The 23,074-nt window shown below is 46.1% G+C and overlaps 1 protein-coding gene across 11 annotated transcripts in view; it reads left to right on the top strand.

Annotated features, from left to right (window-relative positions):
- The window catches only part of RIMS2 (regulating synaptic membrane exocytosis 2), an 801,312-nt gene that overhangs the window by 260,814 nt on the left and 517,424 nt on the right, over positions 1-23,074 (top strand). For all 11 annotated transcript variants that reach the window (XM_088442657.1, XM_088442652.1, XM_088442648.1 and 8 more), the window contains exon 5: positions 7,382-7,695. In XM_088442657.1, coding sequence (XP_088298783.1) covers positions 7,382-7,695 — 314 coding nt within the window. The remainder of the gene's footprint in view (positions 1-7,381; positions 7,696-23,074) is intronic.

The raw sequence follows: 23,074 nt of genomic DNA, 5'->3' as shown, positions 1-23,074 counted from the left end.
GCCGGAAAAAAAAAAAATAGGGACGCCCTGATTCAGAGTAAGCGCATGCAAACAGCGTGCGCCTTTTAATCAGGCCCTTGGTCAGAGGGCCTGATTCAGAGCCGCTCGCTATTTGCGGTCGCTCGTTTAAAAAAAGGGGTGGCTATTCAAATGAACCGTTCGCACTTTGCGGTCTGTTCACGCCTCTAAGTCTGAACGAGCGAGCAAAACTTGCGGTCGAAATTTTGAAAAAAACGCCCCCTGGCCGCTCGCATCCTACATCATGTCCGCTATTTATTAGATTAATCGAGTACATCGAACAGCGTATGAACTGCTCGCTATTCTTGTGGTTGGTTATTTCAACCGCTATTTTGCGAGTAGTTCTGACTAAAAAAAAAACAAGTGACGTGGTCAATGACGCTGCTGTATTAATTATGCACACCCATAAAACGCCTGTTTTGACCTTTAAGCACGCCTGCGATCGGATTTCCACTCCCCGTTTTCAAGCACCTTCCCCTGTTACCACCCACATACGCCTCCTCCTGTCACTCAAAATAGCAGGCATTCGCCATTTTGCGAACAAACGATTTTCGGCCGCACTGACTGGTTCGCACATGCGTATTACAATCCGTACGCATGTGCAGTTGTGCGAACATCGCTCAGTGCGAACGAGCGGCCGCTTACGAGCGGCTCTGAATCAGGCCCAGAATCCCTTGGACACCCCACCTAATGACTAATTAGGCAGGTGGCTGCAGCAGGTGTATTTTTTACTTTTTTTAAAACGTACCCTAAAATATACTTGCACCCATTTTATGTACCTCTAATTTAACCGCAGCATTTATTTTGCCCCCCAAAAATAGCTTTCTATAATTTTAAGAAAAATGCATATAACAGCCATTTGGCACAATTTAAAAACCCCAAACTCGTTGAGTTTTGCCAAATAATACACTTCTAAACTAATGCCCAATGTTAGTTTACCTTTTTCGGGGGTACAGGCACATTTCCCCATTTTCATGCAAACTTATTGCCGTATTTTTTTCGGGCGACTGCCGCATCGCGTCTTTTGTAGTAGGATTGCCTAAAAACCCACATATGCGACATTGGCGAAAAGTGACACATTCGTTCGAAGGATGCGAAAATGTTTTTGCGTCTAATTGAATTCCCCTCTTATGGTGCATACACACGGTACAACTTGAACAACCGTAGAAATCATTGATAGATTTCTCTCCAACTTTCTGTAGTGCAGGGCAAACGATTTTGGTTGTACACACTGATAGATATCTATGATAGATATTTCAGTGAACGTATCTTTTTACAAGCAAATCTTTACAAAATCGTCCAAGTTGGCCTGCATGCATGAAAGACCATAGATATCGTTATCGTACATGCGGGAACGCGCATAGTTGGTCGTTGGTCGATCGTTCACTGCATAAAAATGAACGATATGAACGATTTATCGTTGAACGATATCTTTATCGTTCATACCGTTCAGGAAAATTGTCCCGTGTATATGCGGCTTTAGGCCAACTAGTTGATTGGTTGGAATGAAAATCTGTTAACGTATGGGAGTAACTGATGATCAGCAATTTGCTCCTAAATGCCAGAAAACAGATGAAAATGGTCGTCAAACAAGTTTGTTAAATGTTTGAACTAAACAAAATGTTCAAACAACAGTTTTTTCCATTTTCCGGCGATTGGGAGCAAAATGCTGATTGTCATTAGCTTTCATAACTTAACAGATTTTCATTCCAACCAATCAACTAGTTGGCTGGTTGGACAGAAAATCTTTACGTGTGTACCCAGCATCATCAGAATTACAAATGGTGTGCTCACTCTTGCAACTGTGGGGGTCATTCAGACCCGCTCGTGAGCGGCAGTACGCACGCAAGCGGGTCGATGTTCCCCCACTGCGCATGCGCACGACGGAGGGAGCTCCGTCGTGCGCATGCGCGAGACCCGGCGAGCGACGGGCTCTCCATCGCTCCGGGTCTCGCACCAAAGGGGGCGTGCTGTCGATGTTGATTGACAGCACGCCCCCTTTGGTGGGCGTGCCTGCCAGACGGAGGCGTTCCCATGGGAACGCCTACCATCTCAAGCCGGCCCCGCTGACATCACTAGTGATGTCAGTGGGAGTGATTTTGGCTCTGATAGAGCCAAAATCACTCCAGGGCTTGCGGCAGCGAGACCCTACCACAGGGTCTCCGTCGCAAGCCCGATGGTCGCGATGGTCAAGACCATCGCGACCATCATCATGGACGCTCGCTATAGCTGTGGTGGTAACCCACAGCTATGCGAGCGTCCATAAGGACGCTCCAAAAAAAGGTAGGAGGGCCCTGATTCAGAGCGAGCGCTCTGGTCAGAGCGTTCAGCTCTGAATCAGGCCCTGTGTACTATATGAAACACAAGATTAGCAGGCGATGCCTGTCCAGGATAAAATGCTACCTTTCCTCACCAGTATCATCCTGTGCAACGAACTTAGTAGCTCTTTCCAAACCCAGCACCAACCAAGTTGAAATATGCCCCCTTTTTTTGGGGGGGTTTCTACAAAATAGTTTTTGTCTTATTGCTGTTTTTATTATATGTTCATTTTATTATATGTACACTTTCTTTCTGTGAAGTCATTTTAATTGTATGCTTATCTATTGTCAGTCTTTAATGGGAGGATTGAAAGAGCACGACTGATTAACGCTCGCTATAGACGTCGCATCCTTCATCTCACTGTCAGGCTTTGGCAGCTGTCACTGAATTCCCACTGAGCAGAGCAGTTTTTTTTTTCTTTGTCAAAGTCTTGCAAGAAAAGATCAGCTTCATTGTGAAATATGCAAAGTGCTTTCTAAACTAATTTACTGCTCTGAATGCTGCGTAGGACGGACAGGGAAATTGATGTTGATGTTTGTGTAGGAGGTTATCTTGGTGATGTAAGCAACCTATCAAATGGCATTTCTACCCAATAATCAGCAGTCTTGCTAAAATGTGGGCACATCGCTAATAATTGAAGTCTTTTGACTACAAAGAATAAAAAAGCAGCATTCGTGTATAACACATTGGCTCACTAAGTTTAGAATGCAAACTTTCTTATATACAGTAGATGTACAGTCAGTGGCGTAACTTCATCCCAGGTGTCCGGTGGCAAGATAAATGTTGGTGCCCCCCAGCCCCCAAATTAAAAGTTACCACCTCTACCAGTCCATAATTAAAACTTACCACCCCCCCAGCACCTATGCCAGCCCAGCTGCCGCCTCCCCCCTATGCAGTTCCTTTTATACAATGCCCCCAGTAGTGGTCCCCCTATGCAGTGTCCACAGTAGAGGTCCCCCAGTGCAGTGCCCACCTATGTAGTGCCCCCCAGTAATGGTCTCCCTATGAAGTGCCTCCACAGTAGTGGTCCCACTATGCAGTGCCCCCAGTAGTGGTCCCACTATGCAGTGCCCCCAGTAGTAAGGCCCCTGTAAGGCCCCTTTAGTGCCCCCATATGATGCCCCCAGTAGTAATGCCGCTGTAGTGCCCCCATATGATGCCCCCAGTAATAAGGCCCCTGTAGTGCCCCCAGTAGTAAGACCCCTGTAATGCCCCCTCTAGTGCCCCCAGTAGTAAGCCCCCTGTAGTGCCCCCAGTAGTATGCCCCTGTAGTGCCCCCAGTAGTAAGCACCCTGTAATGCCCCCTGTAATAAGCCCCTTGTAGTGCCCCCAGTAGTAAGCCCCATGTAATGCCCCTGTAGTAAGCCCCTGTAGTGCCCCAGTAGTAAGCCCCCTGTAATGCCCCCAGTAGTAAGGCCCCTGTAATGCCCCCTGTAGTGCCCCCAGTAGTAAGGCCCCTGTAATGCCCCCTCTAGTGCCCCCAGTAGTAAGCCCCCTGTAGTGCCCCCAGTAGTATGCCCCCTGTAATAAGCCCCCTGTAGTGCCCCCAGTAGTAAGCACCCTGTAATGCCCCCTGTAACAAGCCCCCTGTAGTGCCCCCAGTAGTAAGCCCCATGTAATGCCCCCTGTAGTGCCCCAGTAGTAAGCCCCCTGTAATGCCCCCAGTAGTAAGCCCCCTGTAATGCCCCAGTAGTAAGTCCCCTGCGACACGCCTTTGTTTTGGGAAACAGAGGCCATCGCTGCCCCCTTCCTGCCCACAAAGGACAGCAGACTGTCAATCACTGACAGTCTGCTGCCGTTCTGCTTGCGCTCACTCCCATAGTATGAGTAAGGGCCAGCAACACAAGGCATTGAGTGCAGCTGTCACCGTTAATGAATAGAGGGACCTGCTTATTGTAGATGGACAGATAGCGCCGTTAGTCAAACGAAACATTCTCAATCTGTATACAGTCGGTGCCAATATTTGTTATATTTTCAGAATCTTGTTTGGATGAAATGGTAAAGCTCTGGATTAGAGACAGGTGACGAGGCGATTACAAAGATGTTAAAAAAACAAAAAAAACAAAACAAGAACTGTTCCAAATTGCGGAGTTTAATGGGCCCCTCTTCCCACCTTATCAGCAAAACTGCATCATAGTTTTAAATATCCATAGCATATGCTTTATATAATGTACACACAAGTATAGGATACAGCAATCTTTTCTCACTGTTATTCTTAACCTTGTCTAGTATTATTCTTAAGGGCTATTAATTAAGTTGAAACAAAAAGCATTATCTCTAGTGTTTTTACCGAAGAAAGGTGTTTTCTCAACTTTCTCCATTTATACACAGCTAAATAGATGTATATAGTGGCAGAGGGATTCTGTAGTTCCACAAAAGCCAATGCTATCTTGACATGGTGCAGGGGGGCCCCGCACCGCACACCCTGCACCCATATTATTTTAAACTTACCTGTCCGTGGTCCCGCGGCGGGTGTCAGCGCTGCTCAGAACACCGGAAAATGGCTGCCACGGCCATTTTTCCGGTGTTCTGCGCATGCGCAGTAGACTCCGGGCACACTCTATTGCCCGTAGTCTACTAATGCTCCTGTGGCTGGCCAGTCGTGTCAGTCGGCTGCCGGCCACCGGGAAGAGAGGAGGGAGCACCTCACGGGGAGTGCACACGGGCCCCCTCATCTCTTAAGACACCCCCGGTCGTTATAGTTAAATCGTTAAAATAATCGTTACGTGTGTACGCACCTTTAGCAGTAGGAAACAAATTATTCAGGTTGTGTTGCTGTATGGTTCCTATTGTGCTAAATGTTATTAAATGCTTTTGTATGTAGTCTGCACATAGCTATAAAATAAATTGCATTTCCATCTCATACATTTGCAGTCTAGCAGATACATTTTAAGCCAGACCTACTGACTATTTATACATTTTATAGTTATAATTATAAGTGCTGCTTTTATTTCCACATTAAAAAAAAAAAATATATATATATATATATATATATATATATATTTTAAGAGGCTAAATGTTTAAAAACTCATTGGTTTGTAATGTTAAATAATTAAATGTTATTTTTAATTGCCTATTACAATTAAAGTAGTTTATTGCTCTATATAGAGAAACATTAAAATGCAAAAAAGATAAAATATTCATGATTTAAACATAAACCATTTACATTTTCTGGTAAAGAACGTTGATTGAAATAGAGCATTTTGGAATGTTTGCTGTATCTGACATTGCAACTTCGGGGTTACAATAAAATTCAATAGAGGAAAATCTGTTTCTGGTTCCTTACTTATACCCCTTTTACACCAGAGCAAAAACCTGGGTTTTTGCTGGGTCTACCCGGGTCGCAGCTCAGTGTAAAAGGGTCTCTGAAAAATAACCTGGGTCAAGTGACCCTGCAATCCAACCCAGGTAGCTACCAGGGTTGGACCCAGGATGGACCCAGGTAATGGTGCAGTGTAAACGGTGCAACCCAGGTTATCTGACCTGGATCATGCCTAAAATGAGAGGATTGGTGGTTGTGGAGCATTCACCTCCCACTTTTTATGACCTCACAGGTTTAGCAGGGCAGACCTGAGTTCAGTGTGAACAGGGCTGACCTGGGAGTAACCCAGATCAAAGGTGCAGTGTAAATGGGTCTGACCTGGGTCTGACCAGGGTTGGAACCATGTCCAAAAACCCAGGTCGGACCTGGGTTTTTGGTGGAAAAGAGGTATAAGCAGGGAACAGTGAAGACATGTAAGAAAGGTGACAAGGTCATTGCTACAGAGGTCGGACTTTTTTTTGTGGGTTGTAGAGGGTAGACATTATCCGCTTTTTGGGTGCACATGATTAATGGGGCTTTTCAACCTGAGATTAATTAAATTCATGGCTTTTACATTTCCTCTTGTAACTTTTACTAAATGATGACTCTGGCAGTGTACAGAGCTGGTTTAAGACCCCATGGGGCGCTAGGCAAGAACTGGTCTGGGGCCCAGAGCTGTAATAGGGCTTTATTGCACCCTGTGCCGGCCACACCCCCTGGGCGCATGATGTCACATCAAGAGGTCGGAGCCACCAGTTCTGGGAATTACAGCACTGCCCAGAGTTTCGTCAGGGTGCTTCAGGTGGCTGTACAAGCTGCAGTGTGCATGACGTTCCAGGCGGTACTGCAGCAGCGATTCTGGGTGCAAGGTGCGGTTCCAGGCACCCTGATAGCCAGATGCAGGGGCCCTGGGGTAGCAACTGTGCCACCCACAGGGCTCTGTGCAGTTTGCGGCGGCACCGCTCACATTCGCCTAGTTACGGCCTAGCTGGCTCCTTCCTCCCCTCCAATCCCTTCCTGCAAATATTCCTTCTCTAGACAAACGGGCAGCCCCTGCCACTACACATGAAAACTAATTATTTATGTATATATGTCAATAAAATCACCACCCTCACAGGACTGTCGCTACACAACAATGGCAGGGCCGATTTCCCTTAGGTTACGGCCAACCCTGATAAATATGGATTGCTCAGATTAGGACCCCAGGTCACTACAGATCAGAACAAGTGACTGCCTCAGCTGGGTCATAATAATAATAATATGAAAAAAGCCCTGAGGCAGGCCAATGGGTCCCCAGAGGCCACCGGAGCCTAGATCACCTAACCATTATCCTGCACTGGCTATACACTACAGAAAGGAGCTTTAGAGACATTAAGTCAAGTTAAAGTCATCTAAGTTTCGGATTTGGCTTCAGACTATTGTATGATTTTTAAATATTGTATTATCTTTAAAGCACTTTACAGTGGCTAGAAGTTATCGCTTAGTATGATGTTAAATTAGTAAATGTGTGGTAGGACCTTCAATATGTGATTTCTGTAGCAAAATGGAGTAATAGACCTGGAGAGTGATCTCCTTCTGTTCCTTTGTATAATGCAAACTCATTTCATTTGCGAGCCTGCTGAGCACGGTGATTTGAGATGTTCTGTTGCATGACACAGGCAGAACTGCAGGAATCTGCCGCAATATCAGATGAAAACCAACATTTCCCTGATTAACTTTCTGTCTCCTCTCATTGGCATACAGGTAATGTGGGTATGTAATTTGTGCCGAAAACAACAAGAAATCCTCACAAAATCAGGAGCCTGGTTCTACAACAGTGGGTCAAACACAGCACAGAAGGCCGGCGAAGAGGCCCAGCCGGGGCTCCAGAACGAAGAAGCACCTCAGGAGAAAAAGGCAAAGCTACAAGAGCAATCCCAATACCAGGGACCCTCAGGGGACTTAATAACACCAGCCTCAGACAAGAGCCGGTCACAAGGGATCGTACGGCAAGACTCCATTAATAAGAATGGCTCTGGAGTAAAGCACCCAGCTGCAAGCGATCTACCATCCGACAGGTAATAATGATCTCTTCGCTCATCCTCTGTTTTACTATATCTCCTTATGATGTTTGGTTTTTAATGACGTATACCCATATTGCCAAATTCAGGTGCTAATTAAATCACCTGTCCTCAAGCATGGATATCCTTAAAACCTGGACTGCTAGGAGGGCATGATGACCATGTTTGAGAAATACTGCTGTAACCCATAACAAAAAAGCAAACATAGGATTGGTTGCTGCGGGTTACAGCAGTTTGATACTCATTGCACTGATAATAAATGAGCACTATAGGGGCCGTTGTGGGGTTGAACGCAAGTTGGACACAAATACAGTTGTGTTCTCGTACATTGTTGCTATCGTTGCGATAAATAGCTCCTCTCGGCACACCAGGTCCCGTGCGACGCTGGCGCGCTGAGCGCCTTTTTTACTCAAAACGTGCATCTTATTTGCATAATTAAAACAACCAAACTATATTGAAAGCATACACTGACCACTGTTATTTACTTGCACATCTGTGTGTGATCAAGTCTGAATCTGTGTATAAGGGGTTCTTACATCAGCGCCCTCTGTCTTATTCATTCGCCAAGTTCCGTTGTGGTTCATCTGCATCTTTTTATGTTATACCAAGTTCTGTGCGTGTAAAGTCGCAGCCCAGCGCCTCCGGTACACTCTCAGTGGCATTTTGCTGCATCTGCGATGCCACTAAGACGCAAAATCTAAAGAAAAGTCTGCACGCTACTCGTCTCGGAGCATCTTAGTCACGGATGTCTTGTGCAAGTATGGTGCAAAGTATCTAGGGGGTATATTTACTAAAGTGAGAGTTTTTAGAAATGGAGATGTTGCCCATAGCAACCAATCGGATTCTACATAACATTTGACTAGCACCTTCTAGAAGATAAAAGCTAGAATCTGATTGGTTGCTATGGGCAACATCTCCCCTTCTAAAAATTTTCACTTTAGTAACTATACCCCTAAGTGTATAAGGACACATTTGTATTACCGCATTCCATGCATGGAACTACACACAGATATTCGTTCTTATACCAAATTATATGTACCTCTGTAACAGCCCTATCCCTGGTGCAAAAGACCCACCCGATACCAGGTGTATTTCGCGAACACGCAATTCTGCATATCCTGCAACTCTGTCAACATGGCCTTACTAAACTCAACTTGTATGCCAATGTCCCATTACGAACCAGTTCCACCATTTCCGTCGCAACTACGACGCAGTTGCAAACAACTTAGCTTCGCCCATTTTTTGTACGCTCGGGCCTGGAGAATGCACGGTGCGAAAATACATAGATGAGTCCACAAAACTGACGTGCTTTCATTTCTGAATCAGCTCCTATGTGTTCTGCGTACATTGTACAATGTATAGTGCACAATATGCATTAGATAAGTTCACCTATTTTGTCGTCTGAAAAACTGTAATAATGTCAGATAATATAATTATAAGGTGTAACCATCATTCTGTGTGTATCCATTATCTGAAATTCTGATATGTTTTTTTTTTTATTGGTATTTTAGGCATTCATTATAATGAGTAAGGAACCTGGATGTTAGAACTTAACATTCAAGTAATCATTTGACATTTGAAAAACCGGTAGATGCTCAATACCTAATTAATGTGTCATGAGTGCATTAGAGGTGTGCAAGAAAAATGTCAATATACTGTATATGTTGCTATGTAAACCTTTTTTTATAATTATAGTAGAAGTCTCAGTGTTTGCTGGATTTTAGCTTACTGCTACACATGAGGGGGGTAAAGGGGAACTGGGAAGGTTCCAACGCATAAGTAATAAAGGGGTCTATTTACTAAGCAGTGTTAGGAGACAGAGTGAAAAGTGAGAAGGTGCCAGCCAATCAGCTCCCAACTGTCATTTTTCAAACACAGCCTGTGAGATGACAGTTGGGAGCTGATTGGCTGGCACCTTATCACTTTCTTATCACTTTTCACTCTGTCTCCTACTAACACTGCTTAGTAAATAGACCCCATAGAGACTAGTTTTATTGTTATGTGTGCTGTGATATTAAAGGGCAAAGAGTGGGTGTGTGCATGTGTGTGATCCCTTTGGAATTACCTGGATTTCTGCATAAATTAGTCATAAAATGTTATCTGATCGTCATCTACTGCTAGGTAGGTACACGCCGGGAAAATAAGAGGAATGATCCACATTTGTTTTTTTCCTGACAGCAGAATCGATCCAGAGAATATCCGATAATATCCGATTTCCGGTACACACTGCTGCACAATTATCTGTCCTACTGTATATGAGCAATACATTTCCCTAAAGTATGAGGAGATTTTGTTCTGTGCAGTTTGTCAGTCTGATCGTGTACACACTGCATTTCCTGCACGGAATCACAAGTGAAATAATTAGCTCTACCTGTGGATCTTTTAAAATGTGTCAGTGAGTAATGAGTACACCTGTGCACCTGCTGGGTGACCTGGAAAACGTGAACTGTGTGGGATCCTGAGGTCCGAGTTTGAGAACCACTAATCTAGAAGATAAAAGATATAATCTAATTGCTTTCTATGGGCAACAATCCACTTCTAAAGACCCGAAGTCTAGTAAATATACCCCCTGGTGTCCAATCAGTGAGATAAGATTAGAGATGTTAGTTAGAGTTGCTGCGCCCTATGAAAAACATTCACAAATTTGAACGTACATCTCCGATGGTTAGGAGTCTGCATCTGCGCAGGATCCGTTCTGCGCATGCGAAAAATGGGTCATGCGATTACACTCAAAGACCCCCCACCCAAGCCGCAGCATGATTGCCATGCTGTGGTGTTTGGGGGGCCTGCCTTGTCACCTTTCCTAGAAATGGGGGCGTGCCACCCCCGTTTTCCAGGAGAGATGAAGCCAGTGTCTGCGGACACAGATTCCTGGCCTCTAATGATACCAGCACCCGTCAGGCTGCAGGAAGCTTTAGTTCCCACAGCCTGACCTACAGTAAGGAGCAACCAGTTGCGATGGTGCTCGCAAATGCAGCAAGAAAGTGTCTGACACCTCCTGCTGCTTGTGCATTAAGATGGACGGATTTGCACAGCTGCTTGTGTGAGGCTCTGCAATTCCGTCCATCTCTGAATAAGATCCTCAGTGATCAGAATGACAGAGGGAGCTGACTTAAAATACAACACGGGCAAAACCTCTGGACTGCAGAAAAATAGGAACGATAAAACTTTGGCACAATTATGCTCACAGAACCCAACCCGCAGTGAGAGCTCCACACAATGCAGCCAGGGGCGTATCTACCCATTGGCCAGGATGGCTCTCGCCAGGGGCGCCGGCCAAAGTGGGGGGGCACCATCCGGCAGTGCCACCAGCAGCTAATGGGTAGACTATCCCACTAGTCCCCCGGGCCCTAAGTGTAGGGCTTCCGCAGTGAGAGTGGTCTGCCCTACACAATTTACAAACACACAGCCGCCAGCGGTGGCTGTCTGTTTGTTATAGCAGCCAGCCAATGAGAGTCAGACAGACTCTCATCAGCTGCTGCTTCCACGGAGGGACCCGCAGCGGGTCATGGGAGAGACATCAGGAGCGAGAGCGGGCCGGAGGATTGGACAGTGGCGGTTGTTGTCAGGAGCGGGGATCAGGTAAGTTGCCTTTTTTTTTTTTTAACGTGGCACAGCACAGTGGGAGAGTGTGGCTACTAGGGGGCACTGTATAGGGGTGGCCGCTACTGGGGGCACGTTATGGGGGGGAGATGGACGCTACTGGGGGCACTGTATTCTGGGGGCATGTTATGGGGGGTGGTCGCCTCTGGGGGTACTGTATTGTGGGGGCCACTACTGGGGTCACGTTATGGGGGGGTGATGGCCGCTACTGGGGGCACTGTTTAGGAGGACTACTACTGGGGCACTGCATAGGGTGGACTACTGGGGGCACTGTATAGGGGGAATACTACTGGGGGCAATGCATAAGGGGGACTACTACTGGGGGCACTGCATAGGGTGGATTACTATTGGGGGCACTGCATAGAGGGGACTACTACTGGGGACACTGCATGGGGGGGCTACTACTGGGGGGCACTTCCTGAAATTATGGGCGGAGGGGGGCGCCAGTCCATTACCTTCCCAGGGGCGCTCGGATTCCTAGATGCACCCCTGAATGCAGCCAAGCTGTATTTTAGCTCAATCTTTATTTCTGTGTAGAATTGTCTCTCTATTTATCTTCCCTAAACATAATGGCATTTGTACATGTTCACTTCCACATGAAATGATTCAAAGAAACAATTTACCATAATAAATAATTGCATAGGACCATTTTATGCATTATTGTGTGATTCCGGTATATCTGTTTTGTGGGCAATCTGTAAGGAATTAATAATTTATTGGTGTCATTTAGATAGCAGAAGTTACAGAAGCTTCTACAGTATTTGCTAGTGCAGACTTGTGGTATGACATAATTAGAATGGCGCTAATATTTATAAGCGAAGGGCCTTTCATTGTGATGAGGTGAACATTTTTTTCACACCTACGTACATTGCTTAAAGGTGGCCTAAAGAGCAATAAAATGCATTTTTGATGATCGATATGTAATTATTAACCACTTGTGCGACCAAGCCAAGCTGGGATTTCCCTCACATGGGCCACATCTGATGAGACTGTGAAGCTCATTCAGAGCCGCTCGCAAGCGGCCGCTCGCTAATTCGCGGCCGATGGAAAGCGACCGCGCATGCGTACGCTTCGTTCTGCGTGTGCGCGAACTACTCGGAGCGATTGGAATCTGCTCGCTCGCCCAGCAAAGACAGCCCAGTGGAATGAGTGACAGGAGAGGCCATTTGTGGGTGGTAGCAGGGGCAGGGCAGTAGTAACGGGGGAGTGGAGTTGCGAACGCATGCCTGTTTTTTACACTGAAGTCCTCGCAGTGCTTGCGGTAGGGTAAAGCAACCACAAGCGCTGTGATCGCTTCCGATTGTCCTCAATGTACCAATGTTTTTTTAATACACTTCCTGGAGATGACGTGCGGTAGTGGGCGTCTCCTCATAAGCTAAAGGGCGTCTATAGAGACAGAGTAATCGCTCGCCAAAACAAAGTGGGCGTGCTTACGCCTTTCCGAGCGAGCGCATACCATGCCGTCACTTAGCTGAATTTGCATATGCTGGGGGCGAGCGATCGCATCTAGCGAGCGGGTCTGAATCAGGTCCTGTGTCAGAAACACCCACAGACGCCTCTGGAAACTAATCTGCAGGCAGCCGCTGGGCTCAGAAGACCGTGCTGTCCCTTATGCTTCCTCCCTAGTTCCCGCTCTCCCCCCCCAGCCACTGTGAACGGGCAATCACCCAGCCAGGCCGGTCACGCTGACTCTATATGGTCCAGTCACACAGCAATGGTTTGGTGATCACAAGGTTGTCTGAATGTAAAATAAATGTTTTGTATGAACTGTGAGGAGGGTTGGAGGCTAATCGGGTAAAACAGGTAGGTGAATTTTATAGGCTTCTCTTGGGTGACGCTATCTAAACATGCCATTGCCCACCAAATCCTTGGTGCATATATACGTTAAGCTGCTAAACCTTCAAAAACATCATTTTCGGAGGTTTGACTGCAAAATATGCATTGATGCATCCCGTACCAAGAGGGGATAGTAAGTTGAGCATCTTCTGCTTATAATTTTTTGAAGAGAAACTGAATTACTACATAATATTGGATGGCCTGGGACTGCACCTTGTGGTATTTCAGTTGATAGTTGCATAGGTTTTAACCATCTTTGCTGACCCTAGTTTACCTCAGGGTTTAACCATTTCTTCAACACCTGATTGGACGCAGTGTACGAATTAACTTTAGGCACGCACCTGTCAATAGCTACAGTTTTCTTCAAGAAAATTAGCTGCCAGCTCCTTCCTCAGATAAACAGCCCTCCCCCAGTCTACAACATCGCTGGATACATCTGTATGTACTGTACATGTTTATGCTCGCAATGGCCATTTTCTGTACTGGCCCTTCCCGTAAACAGCGATATTTTCCCTCTCATCTTCCCTCCTACGCACGTGTACCAGTAACGAGCGTAAATGTCACCCAGCCATTGACTGCATCTAGTAATTGTGTGTCAGCTTCTCCAAACCACGGAGAAAGGTCACTGTCATTAATTAATAACACTGCCATAAAAACAAAAGCTTTTTTATTATTTTTTTTTTTTTATTTTTCACTATGCTCCCCCTCTGTATGGAAAAGAAATAACCACTGGGATCTTTCTGTTTTCGGATTGAAGAAGCAGGGGAACGACTGTGTAAAAGTTTCCGTGATCTTTGTATGTTGGTTGAAAGAAATGGCTAGCATAAATGTCTTTGGCTCAGATTGACTGTAATGGCCTGGATCTGACCGATCTCTGTGCTAAAATGAGCATTTACAAAATGAGAAACATGGAATATTATCGCAGATGATTGCAATGTTAAAATATTAATTTGTTTTAGTGGTGGGTTTTTTTTTTCAGGCACAGTAAGACATTGATACAGGGTTGCTGCTGCTCCTAGGTAGTTGATGCAGTAATAAACTGGTCGTTGTAGCACGACAATTAAATGAGTGTTGTGTTGTAGCTTGTGGTTGTGTGTTACATGATACACGGGGCAGGTGCAGCCCATGTGATTGACACTACAGTATTCCATATTCTGTCACTGGTACCTATTTGCATTTATCGGTTGCCTTAACCTAGCAACATTTCACAACTTAACTATTTACGCTGGTCACGTGCTACAATATCACAGGCACTAAGGGACTTGAAAATAATCATATCATAGCACGGTCATATCATTGTGAGAGATGCGGTCAGTAGGAGGATTGCTGACTTGCTCTGAGCTTCAGGATTGGCCAATCACGGGGCCAGTGTAAGTTACCCTATGGGTGTGACCCAAGGTTCTGTGAAGCGGAAAAGTTAACCAGTGGAGAAGTTGCCCATAGCAACCAATCAGCTTTGATGTAGCATTTATCAAATTCAGTCTATAAAATATAGGTAGGAGCTGATTGGTTGCTATGGGCAACTTCTCCACTGGTCCTCTTCTCCACACTTTTTACTGTTTGATACATAGACCCCAGAATCTTTCCACTTTTTCAATCTATACAGCCCAGCTTGCCCAGATTATTAATTACTTTATTGTTGTATATCAATGTAGGCTATGCAATAATGAATGCTCCTTTTGAATGGCCAGGTATCACATTTTTAAATCCTATGTGTTATTGTGTCATATATTTCTATACACTTTTCAAAAATCTTACTGCACCATTGTGTATATTTAGTGAAATGATTTATACATGTTCTAGGGTCCCTGTATGACATTATGTTATACCCCGGTGTAAACATATGGCTTCACATATAAGGCAATTAACTAAAAGGATTTATGGACCAAACACTAGCCAAACAGAGGACTTCCTGTGAGCTGTTTAACAATGTGTTAATCGGGCCCTCTGCCGTATAGATACTGTAACTGTACCTCACACAGTGGTGGTGTATACAACAATACAGAATAACTGCATCCTTAAAGAACAACGTGTACGGGGGGAGTCAGGTCCACAACCACATTCACCGTGAGGACTAGACAGAAAAACCCCCCAAAAAACATTGCACTGTGCTTTGTCCAGCTTTTTGGAAATCCTAGAAATAAGGAATAAGATCAATGCTGAAATTAAAGAGATATTTAAGTCTTATGAGGAAGATTAAACTCCTAATCTTTTAAGGATGATTAGATTTCTAACACTCTGTAGTACGTTATAATATCTCCGGCCCTGAGCATCCTGCATCTACAGAATTGCTGCCTTCACTGAGTTAATGAAGCAACTTTGTGATAAATCGTCACCCACAGAGCCCTGACGAGCATTCTCAGCGGAGGCCATTAAATGTGTACACATTGATTTACTGTTAGCGGACATCGGATTCTAGTGAAAGCCCGCAGACCAGTTATATAATCGCAGAATTATTTGTGATTATATAAGCTTTGAATGTATGTCAATTTTTTTATGTGTCTATGTAAAAACTCAGGTCAAATAGAACTGTATATATAATTGTATTAATATAAATGTCCCTCGACAGCAGTGAGGCAGTTTCAGCGGTGATAAATTATACGGAAGAATAAATAAAACATACTGGCCAGTAATGATGCTAGTATGAAGCAGCTCACAGAGACAGGCTTATCCTTTTTTATTGGGCATCATCCTGATACAGCTATTAACGTTGCTTATAGACCCAGGGTTGTGGGTTTGGTTCCAAGCAAAGCCCTATCTGTGTGGAGTTTGTATGTTTGTTGCCTCGTCCCTGATAATAATGCAAAGTGCTTTGCATCTTGTTGCTACTCACCTTATTTATATAAATAAATAGTTAATATTATTATTATACTCCAAGAAGGTATGGGCAATTTGGCAAGAGGGTCAGTCAGGCAAGGAATTGGTATGAATACCCGACATCAGCAGAGTTCCGAGCAGCGGAAGCCCGACAGCGCTGGAAATCCCGATTGTGGATAGGTAAGTATCTACTAACCTAACCTAACCCCCCTAACCCTCCTTAGGGGTGCCTAACCCTAACTTCCCCCCAAGTGCCTAACCCTAATCCCCCCTCTAAGTGCCTAACCCTAACCACCCCCTTCCCCGCTGCCTAAACCTAAGTCCCCCGTGGGGGTGCCTAACCCTAAGTCCCCCCCAGGGGTGCCTAACCCTCCCTCCCCCTAGCCTAACCCTCCCTCCCCCTAGCCTAACCCTCCCGGGGGGGTGCCTAACCCTAAGGCCCCCCCGGGAGCCCTAAACCTAACCCTCCCCCCCCACGGCTGTCCGCTTGCGGCGTCCGGCATCTCTACGATCGGGATGCCGGGCGCCGGTCTCCCGGCGTCGGGGAAATGCGGGCGTCTACATCTAGACGCCCGGCATTTCACCCTTGCTGGGATATGACAGTCGGGAAGCCGGCTGCCGATATTTAGGCAGTCGGCTTCCCGATTGCATACCGTCAGGCAATTGTTCCCCTGGCCACTCTCATATTTACAGACTGATGCTAACATTTAACCTGGCCTTCCAGAACAGTGCTATACATACCTCCTATATCATTTTTTGCTGGCACTTACTAACAGAAGCAGTTACAGTAGATTTCACAACAAAATTTCAGCAAATTCAGAGAGAACATGTAGTTGCTGGTTATAACCTACATGTTATACTGCTGGAGTTGCTGGTAAGATTTGTACGTACCAGTTAAAGTGTAGCTGACATCATGCAAGGGCCCCACAAGCTAATTGAACCCCCCTTCCCCCAGTGACTGTTAGTCACTAGCCCTAAAGATCTCCCGTTAGCAGCCTCAGAACCAACCAAAACTTGAAAAAATAAAATAAAATTAGGACAAAATAAATTACACTATTTGCCTTGGCCTGACATAACTCCACCCAGACCCCACACCCATGTCTATATTATAAGGAAGTTACGCCCAGTTACCATGTGGATTTGCCGCTTCAGGGATCTGTGAAGCAACACATCGGGTATTGTAACAACCAGGGGCGTAACTAGACCTAGGGGGACATATAGAAAAATTTTCATGGACTCCCCCCTCTGTCCACAATGCCCCCCATCGCACTCCCCACTGCACCCTCCTCACTCCCCTCTCCTCGACTTACCTGCTCCATGGTAGCGCTGTGCAAGACAGGCACACCTCCTCGCCCGGTCAGCTCCATCTCTCCTCACTGACTGATGCTGGAAGGAGGTGGCCACACCTCCTCCCAGTATCAGTCAATGAGGAGAGCCGGAGGCAGAGTTGACCGGGAGGACGCGACCACGGAGGGGGAGGATGCAACCACGGAGGGGCGTGACCACAGAGAAGGTAAGTTTTGGTGAGGGTAGTGATGAGGGTGCGGGGGGGGTGTGTGTGGAGGAGGGGGCTGCGGACCAAGGCCTGGCACTGTAGGTGCAGGGGAAGGGCCAGGCCCCGGGTCGGTCCGGTCCCCTTAGCAGCCGCACCCCCTGCAGCTATGGTAGTTACGCTACTGGTAACCACAGCACTGAGTGCTAGCAGTAACAATAAAGTCCATTTATATGTAAAGTGTAGAGATTATGGGTAATTAACATTGCATATTGCAAATTATGATTTTTTTTAATGTTCTGTTGTAATGCTGCACACACAGATCAGTAGGAGCTTAATCATACTTAGAAAGCCTGTGAGAGGGGGTTTGTGTGGTTTCATTAATATGTACATTAAATTATGGTATCCTGTGAGCAGAAAAAGCAATTACCTGGAAAGGAGAGTAATAAACATAAGACCATTGTCTATGTCTATATACGGAGTAATTGAAGATGCTCAGTTGGCACCCAAAACAGCGGGGGTATTCAAACAGAAGTTTGACCAAATGGTGTGACTGAACTGAACCTAAGCAGGTATCAAAGGCATCATCATATTCTACTTGTTTTTGACTAAGAATTTATATTTCTATCACAGCTATAGGTCTCCAAAATAATAGAAATATACCTTGAGAGTCCCTAGGACTTATGGTTTGGGAGATATGAGATATCTACCCAATCACACATCCCAGAGCAATCATTTTATAGCTTAAATAATGGAGGATAATGTGAACATACCACATTTCACGTGGCTACTACATAGGGAATAATATGTACAGTTAATTGTTTGTTGGATTAAAAGTTCCGTGGGCGGTCCTAGCATGAACCCTGGGTTACTGACCATCCAGCCAGTCATCAGGGACTAGGTCATGACATCACTTTGGGGTGGGGGGAGCTGATAAAAGGTATGGGAGCATTTTGCTCTTTATCAGCCTTGGGGATCAGTTAAAGCCTGGCTTGCATTTCCTGCCATACCCCCTGATGCAGTATGCTGAGTGTAATTGTAAGTTTATCCTTTTTATTTTGAAATCGCAACACACATTTGTCTATGTAATCTTTAACCCATTTTATTTATTTCATTTCCGTAACTAAGCGTTTTACTTCCTTTGTAAATAAAGTTTTCCTTTATTAGTCTATTTTCATATATGCTCGAGAACCATACTTTGCCTACTTTGGAAAAAGCATATCAGGGAGATTGTGAAAGCAACACCTATGTGCTTGGTGTGGAAGAGGTCATGTACTGCTGCGCACATCATGTGAAAAACAGGTTACTGGAGAGCAGCAGCCTTTTTTTGTAGCACACATCCTCCTTACTTTTCTATCCACTATTTGGTCCATAGTGGGGGCGGGGGGAAGAGTGATGGAGATTGATAGACTCATGGGGGGGGATATCCAATTATCCCAGATATATTTTCGAGGGCAACAATCCCCGTTTTTTAATCTTTTTTTCTTAATCCCGGTATTGTCCCGATTTTTTAGGAGAAAACACAGGATCCGTGATAAGGTCACATAGCTATGTGTTTTCAACATCGCAGCGGCGAAAACACTGCACTTTTCGGGGATAATTTTTTTGGGGCACATCAGGTCCCGAAAAAAAAAAGCACTGATAACTGCCAGTGTTGGGCGGACTTCGGGGCTAATTGGATACCACCCAAGAGGTCAGGGAGATCACCACTATTTCAGGGAGACTCCTTGATAATCAGGGAGAGTTGGCAAGTCTGTCCAGAATCCAGTCATTGAAGAAGCTATTACATCGCTACGGTTACGCTGTAACTATTTTTGATTGCTAGAAGCAGGGGGAGACCAACTAACTGATTGCTAGTTTGTGTTGCAGAGACTGCACTATTGTGTTAGGGGACCTGTGGCCACTTTGAGTTTTCCTTGGGTGGTGGCAGTAGAAAGGTGTTTTGTATAATGGGCAGAGAATATTAATTGTATCATATTAGGTTCAGCCTCACTACGTTAGGATATGGGGACCTGAACGATTGCAGTCCTGACGCTAGTGAAGTACCAGTAAGAATGATACAGTTATTGGCTCTGACCAAGTTAAACAGGGATATCTATAGGGGTAACTAATAATGCTCAGTAATATCTCTGCAGTAATGTCCATCAGAAGCTGGAGCCAAGGAGGGAGCTGTTTATCATATTAAGGTATAAAAAAAGTAAATTAAATATCTACTTCGTAATATTACATATATATTATATAGCGTATATAATTATTACAATTATTTCCCTTGTGCTTATGAACAGCTGGATCTAACCATGTCACACTTGGTATTGTCAATGAACTAAGGTTTACTGTCAATCCTCCATTCCAACCTACATGGGATATACCATCTGTCACCAGGAGTTATTGTGTGTTATTAACACTTCCACCCAGGGGCCGCAGTGTCCCGCTGTGGGCGGGGAAAGTTGGGGGGAACACACTTACCGCTGCACTGCTTAACAGAGCAGCAAATAAACAGATGCCATGCGCACAGCATCTATACACAGTGCGGGGAAGAGCATGTGGGCAGTCTAATTTCTCCGGGAGTGCTGGGCACACCCCCAGAGTGATGAAGACGGGGGCTGCTGCCAGGCTACGCACCCTTCACGTGAGGCTGCAATCCTTTCCCCCAGGAGTCTGTGTGTCACCACCCTAAGGGCCAAGAGCTACTGAATAGGTCATGGGCTTGTAGTCATCTCACACACTTGGGGCGGGATGCATAACGCATCGCACTCGGGATGCTGTGCATTGCGCCGGTCATTGCATGCATGCCGGCGTTGGTAAATGCCGGTATGCATGACGATCCCCGCAAAGGACCGCTCTGTCGGTCGAGGGGTGCTGGGAGGGATCTATCAGCACTCTCCCGATAGAAGCCCATAGGCTTCTATGGGTAATGCCATCAGGAAGATGGCATTACCCACCGCAACCAAGTCCCGGAGTACATCGAAGTCCGGGGCTTGGTGCATATGAGATATGCATTTTCGGGGTTTGACCGCATTTTTGCCCTTAATGCATCCCATCCTTGGACTGTTGCTAAAAAGGTTGTTTCGCTTACTTTAAAATATGCAAATTGTTTCTGTGTATACTCAGAAAACTGGCCGTATGCATTTAAATCAGCACCCCCAAGACACACATGTACGCACCCATACACACACACACACACACTCATGTACGCACCCATACACACACATGCACACACCCATACACACACTCGTGTACGCATCCATACACACACACACATGCACGCACCCATACACACACACTCATGTACGCACCCATACACACACATGCACGCACCCATACACACACACACTCATGTACGCACCCATACACACACACACATGCATGCACCCATACACACACTCGTGTACGCACCCATACACACACACACATGCACGCACCCATACACACACACACACTCATGTACGCACCTATACACACACACACACACACATGCACACACCCATACACACACACACACTCATGTACGCACCCATACACACACACACATGCACGCACCCATACACACACACACACGTACGCACCCAAACACACATGCACGCACCCATACACACACACACACACACTCATGTACGCACCCATACACACACACACATGCACGCACCCATACACACACACACACACTCATGTACGCACCCATACACACACCCATACACACGCGCACACACAAAAAACCATGGCTCACTGTGAAACCAGTTGATATTTGAACGACAAAAACATTTTTTAATATCATCTGATGCATAATATGCAAGGTGCGAGGTGCTTGTGCCTCATTATGGCCCCTCCTCCTGCTACTCTGGTGAGTGTTTATCTATGGATCAACGAGGCCGGGGTCATGTTAGCGCGTTTCACCGCAAATCATGTGATGATAATGAAGCACCCTGACCTCCAACCTTACTGTTAAATGATTGGGATCCAGGAGGCTGGACTATTATCCTTGAAGTTCAGGAGTAGGGAAGTGTGTTTAACAAGTTTTCAAACTAGCCCGACTTTTCTGGGAACAAGCCAGCTGGGCAACTCTAACCAAAGCAGCCAATCAGACATTTGCTGACATTGTGTAACTTGCACTAGACAGATAAAAGCAAATAGGTTGATGTGGTTTAGTGTCAAATTTGCACATAAATACAATGATAGTTGCAGCGTTAGCGAATGAGACGAGATGGGTTGCCGCCTGTCACAGCTGCTGGCGTTTTGTTCTTTCCTGCCTGGTTGGTTGTGAACTCTGAATGTTGAAAAGACAAAACTGAGACGGGGAGGAAATAAAATGCTACCACGCTGAAAGGCTGACGCTGAGAAACTGTAACATTAAACTGCAAAGGCAGCAGTGTAGAAATATCAACACCGTGATAAACTGGACACCCACTAATGCAAAGAATACAGAGTCCCACAGTACAATCAACAATACAACATTACCCAGAGCTCTAGAGAACAGTATAAATAAGGCTATTGCAATCTGAATGACTGAAAGCAAAGTACAGTATAAATGTCTTTCTGTTCTGCACTTGTCACATTTAACCGCTTGTCAAACTGCAACTTAAAGGGGCTGCTCACTTTTGTGACCTAATATAAACCTACACTCTGTGGGGGTCATTCAGACCCGCTCGCGAGGGAAGTTCGCTCGCAAGCGGGTCGATGTTTGGCGAATGCGCATGCGCACGACGGAGGGAGCTCCGTCGTGCGCATGCGCGAGACCCGGCGAGCGACGAGAAATACGTTGCTCGGGGTCTCGCACCAAAGGGAACGTGCTGTCGATGGTGACTGACAGCACGCCCCCTTTGGCGGGCGTGCCGGCCAGACGGAGGTGTTCCCATGGGAACGCCTACCGTCTGAGTCCGGCCCCACTGACATCAGTAATGATGTCAGTGGGAGTGACTTTGGCTCTGATAGAGCCAAAATCACTCCTGGGCTTGCGGCAGCGAGACCCTACCGCAGGGTCTCGTCGCAAGCCCGATGGTCGCGATGGTCTTTGACCATCGCGACCATCATCTTGGACGCTCGCTTAAGCTGTGAGTGGTAACCCACAGCTATGCGAGCGTCCATGAGGACGCTACAAAAACAGGTAGGAGGGCCCTGATTCAGAGCGAGCGCTTTGGTCAGAGCGTTCAGCTCTGAATCAGGCCCTGTATTGCCTGATTCAGGTTGGTTCACAAGGCTGCGTTCGCACGCACCCCGCTCGCAGGGAAAATATGGCAATGAATGTAATCGCACGACAACCGCAGCACTATACCAAGATTCCCACCGCTGTATAAAGCCGCCCACTTCCCATGGCAAGCATCCGCAAGTCAGCGAAAACATCGGTACCATAGAGTAACATCGGAACCATCCGCACAGTTGTAGTTGACCTGACCCTACCGCAGAAACTGCTAAACTTCATGTCGCCATCTAGACTTCCGCCAGCATATGCTATCGCTGGGTCTTAATTATGCACGCCCCTGTAACGGCATTTAGACGTCCAGGCATGCCAGCGTTTCTCTGACCACCCCCCCCCCCGTCACTACCCTCAAACGGTCCCTTCCTGTTAATCACTGTGTGAAGACTCTGCGTGCTCACTGTGATCCCTTCCCGATCTCTGTGGCCGGTTCGCTT

Source organism: Taudactylus pleione, unplaced genomic scaffold (genome assembly GCF_031769625.1).
Source record: "Taudactylus pleione unplaced genomic scaffold, aTauple2 ptg000314l, whole genome shotgun sequence".
NCBI lineage: Eukaryota > Metazoa > Chordata > Amphibia > Anura > Myobatrachidae > Taudactylus > Taudactylus pleione.
This window is presented reverse-complemented; position numbering and strand designations above follow the sequence as displayed.